At 37.7% G+C, this 18078-nt stretch overlaps 1 protein-coding gene across 3 annotated transcripts in view; it reads right to left on the minus strand.

The window, feature by feature from the left end:
* CSMD1 (CUB and Sushi multiple domains 1) overlaps positions 1–18078 on the minus strand; it is a 2101842-nt gene that overhangs the window by 580392 nt on the left and 1503372 nt on the right. For all 3 annotated transcript variants that reach the window (XM_032260320.1, XM_032260321.1, XM_032260322.1), the window contains one exon: positions 3655–3758. In XM_032260320.1, coding sequence (XP_032116211.1) covers positions 3655–3758 — 104 coding nt within the window. The remainder of the gene's footprint in view (positions 1–3654; positions 3759–18078) is intronic.

Consider the following 18078-nt stretch of genomic DNA (forward strand, 5'->3'; position numbering starts at 1 on the left):
TCCACACATTTGGACAGGCACAGGCTACCCTACATGTTCACAGATGTATCTAATAATATTGACTATTCATCCCCGCAGAGAGACAGGCATTTTAAAACTGCAACCTCTGCCTGACGTCCACAGAACATTCTGAATTAATGAAATCCCCTGGTTATCAATGGCTAATAGCTACACAGGCCAGATGGAATCCAGGGAAGGCCGTACCTCTCCATGCAGTTCCTCTGCAAATTACATTTGAGAACAGTCTTAATAGATGTGCTTGGAAAGAACTCAATAGACATTTGCAAAGAAAGTTACTTCATTTTAAGTCTGACATTCTATAAATATGAGCTGAGTTCCTTCCTCCATCTCTCAGGAAAGGTGAATTATTGAAGGAGTCCCTTAATGCTGTTATTTTTTTCTTTCCTTCTTTTTTTAATACCTTAAGTTCTGGGGTATATGTGCAGATTGTGCAGGATTGTTACATAGGTATACACATGCCATGGTGGTTTTCTGCATCCATCCCTCCGTCATCTACATTAGGTATTTCTCCTAATGTTATCCCTCCCCCATTTCCCCACCCTCTGCTATCCTTCCCCTATTCCCCCATTCCCCGACAGGCCCTGGTGTGTGATGTTCCCCTCCCTGTGTCCATGTGTTCTCATTGTTCAACACTCACTTAAAAATTAAGAAAAGTCATTAAGAGAAATAAGAATGTTTAAAACCATACTGAGGATGAGCTATTTTTGGCTATTTCATTTTATAAATTTCTCTTAAAATCAAGATTTGAGTAGAATTCCATAGTTCCCACAAAAAGGAAACCCACAAAATATTGAGTTTAAAGTAGTTAAAGCCAGTCTGTCACAATGAGGTTTTAAACTGCTGCTTTATTTGAATTGTGTCATGTGATCGTGTGACTTCATATACTGACTGGTATTTAAACTATTCCAGTGTATCTGTCATTTCTCCAATTAGATTATAGACTCTGTGCTGGGAAGAATGTTTGGCATATAAGTACTCATAAGTATTTGTTGACGTATCTCCTGAAATTACCTGTTTATTCAGAGGCCAGCTGTGATTCTCTGACTGTGTTGTATTATTTTTCTGTGATTTGGTACACTAAGGACATGTATCAGTGGCTTTTCCTTCCTCTTCTGTAGCTGATTAAATGCCCAGCTGATTCCTGCTACATTATGTTTCCCAAAGGGCACCTCAGTGTGATTCAGTTGGCTATTTAGTTTTTCATTTATAGATTTAAGCTATTGAGAGAAGGCTCTAATAATACTTGTGTCAATGTAATGCACAGTTTGCAATTGCTTTCTTAACAACAAATCGCATTAAAAATGAGTGTATGATTTTGGATCTTTAATAATAACCTAAGGGATTTCATAAGGCATTACCTGGCTGTATTTATATTTTAAATTTTGCAGTTATTTAACAATTTTTCTTATTTATTTTAGTGGCATCGTCTCTTAACTTAGGTGTTTTAGTAATAAAAATATGTGTGGGTTACATTTTTCAGCTCTCCAGAGTGTTCGCACGCATTATTTCATTTTTCTCTTTCCCACAGGCTAGAAAAGTTTATTATCCATACTTTATAGGCAGGAAAAAAGAGGAAGAGAGAGAGAGAGAAAATGACTTCCCTCAGGGTCACGGAGATAGTAAATAGTTGGAGCCAGAAACTCCATCTTTGACTTACAGGCGGATTTCTATCCACTGTAGTGCTGTTCCCCAACACTGCCCCAGGTCAAAGGCAGGCAGTGTGTGTGACAATCACCTTAGAAGCTCGCCCAAAATACAGATACCTGGGCCCCCAGATGTAGGACTCTGTTTTAAAAAATAAAGAAACCTATTTTTATCTAGTAATTGGACAAAAAATGAAAAAACAGTCATCATTTGGCAAGTGTGTAGAAAAATAGGAACCTCATGTTTTTCCTATTTTTTGGAAATGTTTTTAAAATGTTTATAAAAATTTGGGGGGGAATAATTGCAGAAGCATAACAATGTAAATGAAGATGACTCTTCACCCCAAGTCCTTGCTGGAAATGTTCCTGAAGGTACATCAAACAAGTATGCCAATGTCTACGTACAGACATTCACTACACAGCTGCTAACAAAACTGAAAGAATGGGGTCGGGGTATGAGCGTCAGATGCAAAAGACTGCCAAAGGGAAGCAGGGAAAAGCATGGTGGGTCCACAGGTGATGAAGGCTCCAGACCCTGGAGCAATATCACGTCACTGAGTTGGAATCCCTGCCTCAACATACACTAGGTTTATGAACTGGGGTAAATCCTTTAACCTATCAAAACTTCAGTTTCGTCATGCACAAAGTAATGATATCATTAGCCCAAAATTCCCAGAATTCTGGTACAGATTGAATAAGGTAAAATGTACTATGCATTTAAAATAGTGAACAGAGCCTAAGAGATATATAGAAGTTAGCCTTGCTATTACCAGTGTTATTCTCATTGTTATTATCATAAGTTGTGGTCCAGCAACATGATTTCAATTATGATTATTAGTAATAGTTGGAATGGGCCAGTAGGAAGATATGCTAGAGGTAAGGGCTGTCTTGCAAAATGTCCAACATACGGTGAACAAAGGATGCATATTCCTAGTGGAATCCTATTCTGGTTCCAATGATTTTTAAGGGCATATACAGAACAGCTGGCTAGTGCTTTTGCAATGTGTGAATTTTCTCATAATAAATAAATAAGAGGATAAGGTGAGTATAATAGACTGCATCTTTTTTCTAGCATAGAAATATGGGATGCTACCAGGGGCAAGCTTCCTCACAAATGATAAGCCATCCTCACCAGTGTATAAGTAGACAAAGAAAGTCAGAAGAACACCTGCAGAATGTTTTCCATAGAGCTACATTGTGAAGTGAATCTATCTGTGGAGTTGCAAAGGCAGGTAAGAGCAGGTATTTCCTTTCTGCTAAAAACAGAGAGGAAGTACACCGTCAAATCATCTTTGTAATTTTGATAAATCAGGTCCAACAAAACTGACAAAAACTGTCTTTGAGGCCCTCTCTCTGGAAGTAGCTGAAGTGGATGCCCAAGTCATAAGGCTACAGAACAGTCTGTGATTCTGGTGAAAACTTAGAAGTGGGATCAGTCTGCTGATATTCACAGCAAGGCTGTCACTGTGTTTGCTAAGACTCTGGAAAGAGAGCTCTTCAGAGGTACACTGAGTTACCTCAACATCACTTTCTCCACGATGTCTGTTTCTTTATTATGCAGTTTTACAGAAAGTGTGGAAAGGTGCATGGCATTATTCCAAAAAAAGATCTGTGCTAAAAAGCACCTGTACTTCTTTAAAAACACTTGATAATATACCATCACGGGGAAGCAGAAGCAGAGAGGTTAAAAGAGAGGGGTTTATTTGAAAAATTTATTATTTTCTGTTACCTCAAGAGTAAACTAATCTTTTGCCATAAACATATATATTTTTAATGATTGTGGAAAAACAACTGAAACAGATAAAACATAATCCTAAATTATACCCATAATTTGTTCTCATATAAAATCAGATTACAAGCCACTAGATTAGTCATAGATGGCACGAATCAAACACCTGAGTTTTGTAAGTGCAAGTCTGTAGCAGAATCTCATCTCCATCCACCATGCCCCAGCACTGCATGCGTAAGAGAAGCTGAAGGACATACTCACACGTACAAGACCGATCTGGTGTCTCCCACCTTCCCAGCGTCACCGACCGTCAGTGTGTCATAGCCTCTCTCCAGCTCAAATTCTTCAAAGGCAAGCTTGATGACCTAAACACAAGGTACAAAACAGTGGCTTAGAACAATGGGCATTTCCCATGACTTTAATAAGTACTGCAATATCTAGTTATAGTGTTAAATTTTGCTCCTTGGTATCAATGTCAAATGATCCCTGAGCTGCTTTAAGTAGTTAACATGGATAATTATATACATTTGATAGCCTGGCATTGTAGAATTTTATGAAATTCAAAATTGCTATTACTCCCCAACTTAGGTGTTTTCACCTCTAAAAATGAAACAACCTCTACAATACTTTTAAGTCAAATATCTACCAAATGTTTACTTTAACATTTTCAGTGTTTGAGTGTTTAGATTAACCAATAACTAAATTCACATAAGTAAAATAAATGTTGATTATAGTTAATGACATATATTTTGACCATACCCAGAATAACTTGCAATAAATATGTTTAAAGTTCTATATGCATCTAATCATTCATATTATTTCATGTAATTATCCACACTAACACTCAAAAAGACTTCATGAGGACACAAAGTTGTCCTATATATTTAGCCTTGCAAAGGCTTTACGTTTTTTGTTTGCTTATTTTTTACAAAGAATGTTTGTCATGATGACCAGCACCATGACATCTGGACAATAACGGTTTATGTTTGGCATGCCAATATATTATAACCTATTAACTGCTTTCTATAGAGCACAAGATCTTTTTCTCCTGAAAAACAAAATTCTTCCTTTGGTGACAAATACTATGATGAAGGAAATGTTGGGTTAGAAATCTGGGTAGTAAGGAGAAAAACGAAAGATGATAAATACAGGATGATAATTAGGGGAATAATAGACAGATGACAGATTAGATGGATGGCAAAAGATACAGACAGATTAGATGATAAATAAATAGATACATACATACATAGATGATGATAGTATATAGGTAGATCACAGATAGTATATAGGTAGATAGATGATAGACTGGATGGATGGATGGGTGGATGGAAAAATGGCAGATTATACACAGACGGATGGATATATAAATGAGAGACAGAGGTGTTATGAGACAGATGCAGAGGGTGTCAGAAAGGAAGGAGGAAGGGATATGGGACAGGAAGAACAGAGACCATAATATTGGAAGCACATTTTAAGGGGCTATATTTTAGAAAGAAACAAATTCTGAAATAGCGTAGAAAAGTATCAAATGCCTATTTGTTAAGCTTGAAAGAAAACAGTGAGTGGCAACACAGAGAAGACAGATTTCCCACTAATACCCAAGTCCATGCAGTTCTAACACACCCTAAGCAGGTGCTTTTCCAAGCAATGCCAATAAGGAATACATTAAATCTGCTGTTTGAAATTCTTACTAAAATTAGTAACACAGCCATTATAATTTTTTAAAAAAACTACTATTTCAAATTGCAGTGTTTGTATGAATACATTATTTTAGCAATCTAATTTGAAACAGGTGTAGAGGTTGGTAATATTGCAAACCAGTGCAAATATTGCATGTTAAACGTAGCACCTGATATTTTTATTTCTGTTTTTTGTTTCTCATGAATCTATTTATAAGTGGCCATTATCTGGTAATTAGAGAATTTTTAAACTGAAGAATCATCATTGAGACCTTATGGTTTCCTTTGTGACATGCTTACTCAGTCCTGACTTGTTTAAAGTTCCGGTGGGAAGCAATGATAATTCACAAATGTTTCGCTGTCGCGGTGGGCCGATTTTTAATGAGTACAGTACAGATAGGGGTCACACTACATGAGTGGCTCTCATTAGGGGTGGGAAAAGGGCTTTTCTGTAATTCTTCCAAGCCAAGGCAAAGGTAGACAGAGAAAGTCTTTGTCAGTAATTCATCTCATTAATCAGCAGATCCTGTTGTCAAATAAAAATCTTTACTCCACGCTGTTGATGCTCAGTAAAAAGAGAAAATGCAGCCTCAGTCTTGTATAAACAGCTTTCAGTTTGTCAGAGAATATGGCATTTTATGAATATATGTAGCTGTAAAACAGAAATATGTATATTTTTAACCAAATGTGCAATCCTTTCATAGTAAAAGAGAGCCAGGGATGCAAATGAAAAGTGAAGACGAAAGGATAATATGTTTAAAGTTGTGAGAAACTTCAGTGACATTGAGCCAAATAGTTTCTTTAGTTCCTACAGCAAATTCACTCTCCTTATGCCCAGTACGGACTCCCTCAGCTGTCCCTGGAGCTGGATGCTCCATATTTCTTTAATATAATTATCTTATCATGTTTTTAACTTCCACGGTACATTTGCAGGTTGTGCAGGTTTGGTACACAGGTAAACACGTGCCATGGAGGTTTGCTGCACCTATCAACCCATCATCTAGGTATTAAGCCCAGCATGCATTAGCTCTTTTCCCTAAAGCTCTCCCTTACCAGCTCCCCAAGGGGCCCCAATGTGTGTTGTTCCCCTCCCTATGTCCATGTGTTCATTGTTCAGCTCGCACTTACAAGTGAGAACATGTGGTGTCTGGTTTTCTTTTCCAGCCATTTTTCTTAAGTCCCCACTTAATGTTCCTCCCTCAACCGTGGCTCTACTGCCCACTCTGCCCAAGAAAGGCAGTCTCTTTGCCAAAATCCTGCCTATCCTCTTCCTAACATTCCCTGTGTTGACACTTTTGGATGCTTTGCTGTTCTGCCTGCCCAACAGAGCTCCCTGTGAGCACTGAGGGCAGACATCATGTGGCTTTCTCGTGGAGGGAAACACTGGCCTCACCCGGTGAGAACTCACTGAACATCAATTACTCCAGGCCGCAGAGCTAGGAGTGTTTATCTGAAATCTTCCTGCTTTTTGATATAGGTGTTTAATACTATAAACTATCCTCTTAGCACTGCTTTCACTGTATCTCATAGGTTTTAGTATTTTGTGTTTCTATTTTTATTTAAGAATTTTTAAGTTTTCTTAATTTCTTCATAGACCATTGGTCTATTTCTTCATTTCCATGTATCAGTATAATTTCCAAAGTTCTTCTTATTATTTATTTCGAATTTTATCTGTTGCGGTCAAAAAAGATACTTGATATAATTTTGATTTTTTAAAAATTTGTTAACACTTGTTTTGTGGCATAACATGTGGTCAGTCCTGAAGAATGTTCATTCCATGTACTGATGAGAAAAATGTGTATTCGGCAGCCGTTGGAGGAAATGTTCTACAAATGTCTGTTGGTCCATTTGATCTACAGTATAACTCTAATACTTCTTTATATAATTTTCTGTCTAGATCATCTGTTCACTGTTGAGAGTAGTAGGATATTAAAGTCCATATGTATTATTATATTAGGGTCTATCCCTCCCTTTCATAATCTTTGCTCTATATATCTGGGATCTCTGGTGTTGGGCACATATATGTTTATAATTATTACACATTATTTTTGTCTTTGTGTTGTTTTACATTTTTTTCACTTTTTTTTTTTTGGCACAGTCTTGCTCTGTCACCCAGGCTGGAGTACAGTGGTACAATCACAGCTCACTGTAACCTCTGCCTTTCAGGTTTAATCAATTCTCATGTCTCACCCTTCCAAGAAGTGCTGGGATTACAGGGCCAACACACCTGAACATTTGACTTTTTTTTTTTTTCACTTACAGTCCATGTTATCTAATATAATCATAGCTATTTCTGCTAGTTTTTGGTTTCTGTTTGCATGGACTATCTCTTGTCATGTCTTCAGTTTTAGTTTATCTGAGTCTTTACAGGTGCATTGAGTTTCTTATAGGCAGTATACGCTTACACATTGTTTTTTAATTATATTGTAGCTTGGTTAATTCAGTTCTGGTTATTCTGCACATCCTTTGTTCCATTCTCAGGCTATTCTTGGTTATCTTTGTGGTTTGGTGATTTTCTCTAGTGATAAGATTTTACTTCTTTCTAATTCGTCTGCTCTTCCAGTGAGTATTATTTTCGTGTGTCTTCATGATGGTGGTTATCACCCTTTCACTTTCAGACTAAGGACTCCCATACCATCTCTTGTAGGAGCATTCCAGTAGTGATAAATTTTTATCAGATTTTCCTCATCTGGGAAGAATTTTTTTTCCAGCTTTGCTGGGTATAGTATATTTTCCCAGATTTTCTGGGTGTAGTATTCTTGGCTTACATTTTGTTTTCATTTCACTGTCAGCATTTCCGTATGTCACCCTGTTTTCTTCTAGCCTGTAAGGGTTCTGCTGAGAAATCTAATGTTATTCTGGGGGCTTTCTGATTATACTTGACTTGGCAGTTTTCTGTTGTTGTTTACAGAGTTCTCTTTGAAGATTTTTTATTAGTATATTACTATATCAAATTGTGAATATTTGGGGGGTACATGTGGTATTTTGATACATATATACAAAGTTTAATGATCAAATCGGGATAATTGTGTTACCTATCACCTCAATTTTTTTTTCTTTTTCTTGGGAAAATTACAAAATCACTACATGAGAAGGAAGAACTCTCTTTGACTTTTGACAGTCTGACTATGATGTTCTTTGGAGAACATCTTTTACCGTTGAATTTATTTGGAGATTTTTGAGCTTCCTGAATCTTAAAGTACACATTTCTCAAAAACTGTGAGAAGTTTTCAGCTGTTATTTTATTAAACAGTATCCTACACGTTTTCTGATCTCTTCTTCTTCTGGAATTCCCATAATGGGAATATTTGTTTACTAAATTTTGTTCCAAACACATTTTGCAGGCATTCTTTATTCATATTTATTCTTTTATTTTTGTCTGATTGGCTTCTTCCAAAAATCCTGTCTTCAAGTTCAGACATTTTTTTTTTTTCATTTTGATCTAGTCTGTTGTAGAAGCTCTTGATTTTATGTTTTAATTTTATTCAATGAATTCTTCAAGGTTTCTGCTTAGTTATTTTTGTATAATATCTCTTTGTTGAATTTCTCACTCAGATCATGAATGTTTTCCTGAATTTGTTGAATTATCTATCTCTGTTCTCTTGATTCTCACAGCATATTTTTAAGATCATTATTTTAAAAACTTTTAGGTATTTTGTAGATGTCCTTTTCTTTGGGATTTAGTATTAGAAAATAATTTTGTTCCCTTGGGTGTGTCACATTTCTTGCTTTTTAGACATTTCTTGTGTTCCTACATTGTTATCTACTATACATCTGATAAAACAATTGCTCCTCATTGTAGAGGGTAGTTTTAGTAGAAAAAAACTTTTTCCTGTAGATGTGTCTCATAGTATTAGTTGGATAATTCATCTTGGTTTTTATTCTGTATGAGTACGGCAATGTAGTTCACAGTGTCAGTTGGGTGGTTGGCCTTGGCGTTTATTCTGTATGAGTACAGCAGTGTAGTTCACAGTGTCAGTTGGGTGGTTGGCCTTGGCGTTTATTCTGTATGAGTACTGCAGTGTAGTTCACAGTGTCAGTTGGGTGGTTGGCCTTGGCGTTTATTCTGTATGAGTACAGCAGTGTAGTTCACAGTGTCAGTTGGGTGGTTCGCCTTGGCGTTTATTCTGTATGAGTACTGCAGTGTAGTTCACAGTGTCAGTTGGGTGGTTCGCCTTGGCGTTTATTCTGTATGAGTACTGCAGTGTAGTTCACAGAGTCAGTTGGGTAGTTCGCCTTGGTGTTTATTCTATATGAGTACTGCAGTGTAGTTCTCATGTTACTTACTTGGCTGTAACCAACGTCTGCAGTGTTTGTGGCTGCCTGAGTAGCCCAGGCTGCAGGTGTTTGTGGAAGCTTTGGTGCAACTCCACTGCAGATGGAGACTGCTGAGTGGGCTTGTTTTGGGGATATGGAGGGGCACATGTGGCAACTGTGCTTCTCAGTGGAACAAGTTTTCTGGGAGTGGTTGGCCTCAGGTGGGCTGGTCCTTGGGTCCCTGGGGAACATGGGTGGGCATTCAGCAACTCCACTGCTTGGGGGTGGTGGGGAGTGGCCACTGGTGGCAGCAATACCCAAAAGGCCAGTCCTTGGTTTCCTGCAAGCGGAATAGAGTCAGGGTGATTCTTGGCAGTGGGCCTCAGGAATTCAGCTCTCAGGCTCCAGGGAGCATACACTTTGGCTCCCTGTGTCTTGAGAGTGGCCTCCCCACCCTGCTAGACCACTTGTGGTGTAGGGTACTTTATGGGCTTGAGTGCTGCATTCATGTCTGTACCACTGGGTCCGGCTGGGGTCATGGCCCTGCATCCTTCTGCTTGGCTGTGGTGAGTTGATGGTTGAGTTCTCAATACGTGGAGATGCAGGGGTTACTGGGCCTGGGTAGTTGCTCTGTCCTGAAACAGCACCGTGCTGCAGTAGCCTGAGGCCCAAGGAATGAGAGAGGAACCCAGCATGAGTTCTCTCCCTGGAGTAATGCAGACATGTGGGCTCCAAGAAGCTCCTTTCCCTTGGCTCAGGGCCTGTGAGGACTGTGGGGCTTTCCTGAAGCTCCGAATGCAAGCATCTGGGGTGGGAATGTGGTCTGCTGGGGATCTCTCACCATCTCCCTACAATGGAGAGTCCATTTTTAACACTCAACAGATCCTATCCAGGCACTTCACTTCCATCTTTATTCTGCCATCTTGAGTTTCCATGCCCTAAAGGGTCTTCGTTACTCTGTTGCTTCACTGCAGTGTTCTCACCTAGACACTGTACTTGACATGTGCTTATCTACTTGTCATTTTGATTCTTTGTGAAGGAGGCAAGTGCGGGGTACTCTAGCCATCTTGATGTCTGCTAAGCTTTACATGACTTCTAGACATTTCTAGATGCTACAGCAAGTGAAGGTGTCCAGTGAGCATTTAGGGGAAAAAAAAAAAAATGTTGAGCTTGGGAGACATTCAGGACTAGACACACATAAATGAGGGTCCCTAACCATAGATGCCACCTAAAATAATAAGACTCTGTCAGAATACAAAAGGAAGAGGAATGAAGATGAGCTGCAGTCTCTTTCATATTTAGAAGTCAAGGAACTGAGGAAGAAATGACAAAGAGGAATCTATGGTAGGGAGTACGCCAACAACATTTTGTGTTGTGAAAATTCAATAAAAGTTAAGATCTTAAGGAGGAGGGAATAATCAAAGGCACTGAATGCTGCTAAGAACGTGAATTAGATAAGCTCTAAGATGAGACCTGTGGGCTTGACTAGATGGAGGACATGGATAACCATGGCAGGAAAGAACAGCAGAACTACAGGGGTGGAAGACGTACTAAAGTAACTGGCAGGCAGAATGGGATGTGAGGAAAAGTTGTTCTGGAGATGTCTTTGAGATATCTTAACTAACATGGATAAAGAAAATTAAGGATGTGTCAGAGAGGATTTTTTTCTTTTAATGGAGAATACTGTAAGAGGATAAGAATGATTCAATAAGTATATAAATGATTTTGCAGGAAAGAAATATTTTTTGTATGTATTTTCCTTGACAAAATATTCATTTACAAACAAAATGAAAATATTTCCAAAAAATAAAAAATAAAGTATACTATATAGTTTCAATTTATTGAAAAAACTCATTTGATATGGGTCCACTCAAATAAAGAGTCCACTTTTCCTGATTCAATTAAACCAAAGGAATCCAAATATATCAACTGATCTCTATTATATTTCCCTCTGCGCATGTGCACATATACACGCACACACACACGCACACACACGTAGATGTGCACACACACATACAAACATACACATACACGCCTCGAGGAAAACATATACATCATTGGGTTTCTTCCTTGATAGCACTGTTTTTTATTTTCCTTTTTGATGTCTTCCTTAAACTACATTTGTTTTTCTGAATAACATGTTTTTGTCAGAAACTGTGATGGCAGAAAAATGGAGAAAGATTTTATAATTTTCCAAGATTTATAACTGACAACACAATATAAATCAGTACAAAGACATTCTGTCTTGGAATGAGATAATTTATAAATACTTTAATTAATAACTGTAGATTTGAAATTAATGGGTTAGAAATGACAACTTAGAACACAGAGGAAGGAACACTGGAAAACTGAAGCTATATTGTATCCAATTCATTCCATTTCAAATTATGCCTGAGAAAAAAAGTGTTCCAAACTGTGAATTTCCTCATAAGAACCTGATAACAAGTTTATGTCTGGAAATTATTAACACGGTTGCAAAGAAGAACAATTACACAGTTTTAAAAGAAAGTTCACACTTTCTTAGAAAATAAAAATTATCAAATAATTTTAGTTGTTTTCACCTGAGTTTGTAAGGGTCAGTCATAAAACAACTAAAAAAACATAATTAATGATAAGGAGATAACCTGTCCAAATTTATTCAGTATATTTATCCAGTCTCTACCATAGAGATTGGATAAATACAGATTTAAATTTCCTACAGGAAAACACATAAAACAATCATTGCTGGTGGGAATACAAAATGGTACAGTCACTTTGGAAGATACTTTGGTAGCTTCTAATAAAACCAAATATATTCTTTCCTACATAAACATACATTACCACCAACAGTTGAAAATGTGTGTCCACAGAAACACCTGCACATGGATGTTTACAGCAATTTTATTCATAATCACCAAAACTAGGAAGCAACCAAGATGTCCTTCAGTAGGTGAATGGATAAACTGTAGTACATCCATACAATGGAGTATCATTCAGGGCTAAAGGGAAATTAGCTGTCAAGCCATGAGAAGACATGGGGGAAAACTGAATGTATTTTACGAGGTGAAAGAAGCCAATAACAGAATGCCACATGTTTTAAGATTTCAACTTTCTGACATTTTGAAGAAGGCAGAACTATGGAGACAGTAAAAAAGATTAGTGATTGTTAGGGGTTGGAGGAGAGAGGGATGAATAGCAGGAGCACAGAGAATTTCTATGACAGTGAAACTCTCCGTGTGATGTTATAATGGGGGACACTGACTTTCTACAGTTGCCCAAATCCCTGGAGTAAATGACAGCAGGAGTGAACCCTGAGGTGCACTGTGGATTTTGGCAATGCTGCATGAATGCATGTTCATCAACTGGAACAAATGCACCACACTGGTAGGCACGTTCACACTGGGGACAGTGTGCATGGGTGGGGTTAGGAGGCACACGGAAACTATGCCTTCTCATCAACTTTGCTGTGCAAACTGCTTGACAAACAAAATCTAACAAATTAACAAAATACAAATATAAGTTTTTAGATCTGCATGCCACACAAACCAATAGCTCACAATATACAGTATGAAATTACAAAGATTTGATTCCAACCTAGAAAAAAGTACTTTGAACAGGAAAGGAAAGGAAAAGGAAAAGGAAAAGGAAAGGAAAAAGGAAAGGAAAAAGGAAAGGAAAGGGAAAGGAAAAGGGAAAGGAAAAAGGAAAGGAAAGGGAAAGGAAAAGGCAAATGAAAAAGGAAAGGAAAAAGGAAAGGGAAGGGAAGGAAGAAAGAAAGAGGGAGGGAGGGAGGGAAAAGTTAAAAAAAAAAACTGTATCCTTATTTCTGGGATATCCTTGTTTTCTTTAAGATGTTTAGCCCCACATATAAACACTGGGAGTCTCATAAACCACAATTCAGTGCACTGCTGTTAAGAAGAGGGCTCACACATTGTTCCAAATATAACTATATGACTATTAGCCTGTGCTGCAAAAGTCAAAGCTGCTAGTGATTCAGAGTAGGAAAATGAAGTTTGCACAGGCAGTGAAATGTGCAATTCCTCTAAAACACAGCAGTCGGGATGCCATCAGATGGCAGGAAGTCAAGAAACTTGGCATTTCATGGTAAAATCTCCCAGATGATCCTCTGAAACTTTAAGTATTACTGACATCCCCACCCTCAGGGCCCTGCCAAGTCCTTCTGTCAGCTTTAAATGGTACATCAATTACCGTAATTCTCTTTGTGCTGTCCTGCCACAGAGATAATTAGTCTCAGCCCAAGACAGTCAAAGAAGCTGGATGTGCCCCATCCACTGGAAAGGACTCCCGAGACGATCTGTCTTAGTTTTTTCTCTCTCAGCACCACCTGTGGTTCATAAACAGCATAAAAAGCAGTCTCCCTCTCTCTCTCCTCACACCCCCATCCCCAACCACACACACAATTCCTAGCCTCTGGTAGCCACTGTTCAACTCTCTACTTGGATGAGATCAATTTTTAAGCTTCTACATATAAGTGAGAACATGGAGGGGTAGGGAGGCGGAAAACAAGGTGTTGGTTTGGGGTACAAAAGTCCAGCTAGATAGGCGGAATCAGTTCCAGCATTCAATAGCACTGCAGGGTGACTATCGCCAACAACGATTTGCTGTGTAATTTCAAAATAGCTAGAAATGAAGAATTTAAATGTCTCCAACACAAAGAAAAGATAAATGTTTGAAGTGATGAATATGTTAATTACCACGATTTGATCAATGGCACATTGTATGCCAGTACTGAAATGTCACATGTACCCCATAAATAGGTATAATTATTATGTACCAGTTAAAATTTTTTAAAAATCATTTTTTAAAATGAACAAGTACAATCACACTAATAAAAGAGGGAGTCTAGGCTTTGCTGCTTACTCAATGAAGAGTCTTGAAAGAATTGTTTAGCCTTTGTTCTGTCTCACCCATAAAATGTGAATGATACCGATTTCCTCATGGGGTTTCTGGGATTAAACAATGCAATGCAGGCAAGGTGTGTATTTCTTGCTGGCATCCAGCAGACACTTAGTCAATGGCAGTTGTGTTCATTATTACCATGATGTTGACCCTTCGCAAAATCCTTGTCATGCCTGCGAGACCCAGCCACATTCTGCTACCAGTTGAAATATTGTTATTTCAAATCTCATGAGTCTTTATAACCAAAGAAAACTCATCCATCTTCTCTCTGACTCAGCAATTCCTAACTCTAATTTTATCTAAAAGTGGCCTCTTATCTTTTGATTTCCAGACAAATTTTGTCACCTGCACACTTCTCTACTGCAGTAGCATTTTGCTTCTCTTGAGAAGTATGGCTTTGACTAAATATTTAGATGCAGAAACTGTGGGTACTTGAGGAATAAGGTGAGATTCATTGAAGTTCGGGTGAGTGGCAAGTTGAGAGTTGTATTAAAATGCTAGTGACAAATGTGGCAAGGAAAATTTCTGAAGAGAAACCCATCAAAATGCCAGTGAAATAGTCAGGGATATAAAATATTTACAGCACAACAACAAAGATTAACCAGTGCGCCAGGGAAAGCAGGCAAGCAAAGCAATGATGGAGAAACAGTAAGAAAAAAAAGTGTTGTTTTGTTGCATAAAATGAGAGAATAAGCTAGTGGGAATTTCAAGAGAATTTCCATTACCCCTGAAATAAAGCAACTCAAAAATCACAAGCAGATCTCAGTAAATTATTGAAATCTGCTCTCAGATGTATGAAAGAAGGTAGAGGAAGTATTAAAAATGAGAGGCTTGGAATTTTAAAGTCACAATACAATAACTGATATAGAATAAATCGGAACATTATTTGATGTGACAAAATGCAGGATTAACATTTACATCAATCAACCAAAGATATGTGGAGTGACTGCACTGAAACTTTGAAGGAACAAAAGATGAAAAGATGATGAGAGAAAATTATAGATCTCCAAATGAAAGCAAAAGACACTGAAGTTGGTTGAGAAATAATTATGGGCGCAGAATCAATAATTAGAAAAATAATGGAAGATATACTTATAGGACTGATTAAAGTGCTGAGAATGAAGTTACAAGTGCTTCACTGTGACCCCTGTAAATGAAATGAAGCTGTACAAGAATAATAGGAATACGTCACCTCACAGAATTAACTAAGAACACCAGAAGAATCCTAGACACAAATCCAGAAAAATAAGTGGATTATATTTGAGGAAATGCAAATCAAAGTTAGTTTTGACTTTTTTGGTAGCATGTTGTTGGGTCAACAACACTATGAAATCTGGATAGAAGAAAAACAATGTTTATTCAGGAAAGAGGCTATTTTATGTGAGAAGGAAGAGAAAATATTTACAGATTTTTACATGTGTCAGATACTGTATCAACACACTTCTATCACCAACTTGGCTGAAAGGTGAACTTTAAATAATAAGATTAATTTAAGAAAAGTTACTTAGGAAGGCTTACAAATATATGAAAAAGAATGATCTCAAAAAAGTTATATAAACCAGAAAGGAAAAGGTTGAGTGGATAAAAATACACATAGGTGTATTTATTCTTACATATTAAATAACATAATTAAACAAATGAAGCAAGCCAGTTCCTCTTGGGGTTGAGTCGTGGGGCTAAGATGTATTTTCATATGGAGGTATCTCATCAGAGACCAGGTGACAGGTGGGGCGGCCAACACTGGAAGTGGCACCAAGGCAGCTGAAACTCGAGGAATCTGAACACCCCCAGCCACAGGATGAGCTGTCAGGGAGACTGTCTGGGGGAAGAGGGCACAGGTGAGCCAGGCTCTACATCTTGTGTCATCTGTCAGGGATGCCTCTTCAGTGCCTCCAGTTCCATTTCTAGACACCCAAAGGGACAGGGAAGCTTACCAGGGCTTGCATGCTAGCAACAATACTGGAGGTAGAGGAGTAAACACGTGTAGAGAGAAGAAGGTGCCGAATGAGAAAATACTCACGTTCTCACCACTGATTGTGACTGCAAAGGGGGAATAGATCGCTTCCAGTCACTCGTCCAGTCGTGCTCTATGGAGCAGCGGTTACATGGATATTTTACATTTCATTCATTCATCTTTCAGTCATCTTCAATCATGCCTCTAAATACCTCCATGTCTACCAAGAAAGCATGCTAATGTTGTTCTTAAGAAAACTTACACCTGCCTGTTCGTAAGCTTCTGGAATGAAACTCCAAATGTGGGATCCCATGAAGATAAGAAGGGAGACGATGATTGATTGTAAAGGAGAATGAGAGAGAATTCAATGAGGTTGCTCATGCTTGGCAGTGATTTGCTTCCTTCACACATGGGTATTTCTCTTTATGCTTTTTAGTGCCTTAAATTTTAAAAACACTATAAAACTAAAATAAATATAAAGGTGTAATAAAGAAAGGGCAATCCAGCTCCTCCTGGGGTAGAGTCCAGGGTCTGAGACGTGTTCTCATATGGAGGTGTCTACTAAGACTATTTAGACACAAATAGTCTAAATTATTTGACTATTTCATGTTGGATAATTTGAATTTCAATGCTGGCAACATCACTTAATAAATGTGTTGATGTTCTTACTTAACTAATTTAGGGAGTTTTGCTTATCTATAATGCAGTTACTAATATAAATTTTCATCATAAGATGCTGTAAAGACTGAACAAAAATATATATCAAGTGCCTAACAAAGAGCTTGGTATCATGGTTACAATTTTATAAATGATAATTACCGTTATTATTTTAAAAATCATACAAATTGAATAAACAATTTACTCAGTAGAAAAATGATTTTGATGGTTTAGTGGGAAACCTAATTGTGAATCATTATGAAATCTATCTCACAAAATTAGGAAACTTATACAATAATTTTTTTGGTAGAAGTAAAAAGGAAACTTCTCTCCTGACTCATCTCATTACTAAAAATATTTTTTCAATAAATAGTAAAGACTGAAAATGAAAAGATTCAGATCAATGAACTAAGACACTTAGTGTAGTGATGTTTGAGAAAATTTTAGCCCGCGGATTTATTCAGTTACTCCCTCCGTCGTTGTTAATGTATTTCCAGCTTATCAATTATGGAAAATTTTCTGTGAGTTTTGTTATGAATATTTTCTTTTAAAATTCAAAACAAATAAAATTATCATTCTGTTTAGACTGGATAAAGGACAAAATACCTCTGTCATGCTCTACCACCTACGCTTTCCCACCATGGAAAGACACGTCAGCTGTTACCCTCCTCCAGTGAAATGGAGACAAAAGTGACCAGTTACAGCCATTGGAGAGGAATGACCCATGGACTCTTACACAAAAGACATTTTTAAAAAGCCTCAGAACTTAAAGTCCTCTTAGACTTAGTATTTCTGAGCTGAGACTTCAGCGAGAATATCTGGGTGCGAATCCCAGCTTTGCCTCTTGCCAGCTATTTGACCTTGGGTAAGACACCATATCACCAGTGCACACGTCACTTCCTTCCTCTTTAACTGGGGATAAAATTAATGCATGCTCAGTAGGATTCTTATGAGGACTGACTCTAAGTGTTCAGTAGATAAGGTCCTCTCAAAAGTTTCTATATCAAGAAAGCAATTGGTATGGAAATCTGGGCAATTAGACAGGCAGCATCATTTTAATCCCTTTACAAACACAGAGATGAAGGGAGATTAAAACATGGTCAATGACTGGAATATATTTTTAAGCCTTTCCCCCACCCATAGTTATATTAAACCATTTTACATTCACTGTTTCTTTAGCTGAGTCTATTTTATCATAAGAAAAATAATCCACTGCTATTAAACAAAATTTTAGACAGG

Source organism: Sapajus apella, unplaced genomic scaffold (assembly GCF_009761245.1).
Source record: "Sapajus apella isolate SASKATOON/1434 unplaced genomic scaffold, GSC_monkey_1.0 scaffold116, whole genome shotgun sequence".
Taxonomy (NCBI): Eukaryota; Metazoa; Chordata; class Mammalia; order Primates; family Cebidae; genus Sapajus; species Sapajus apella.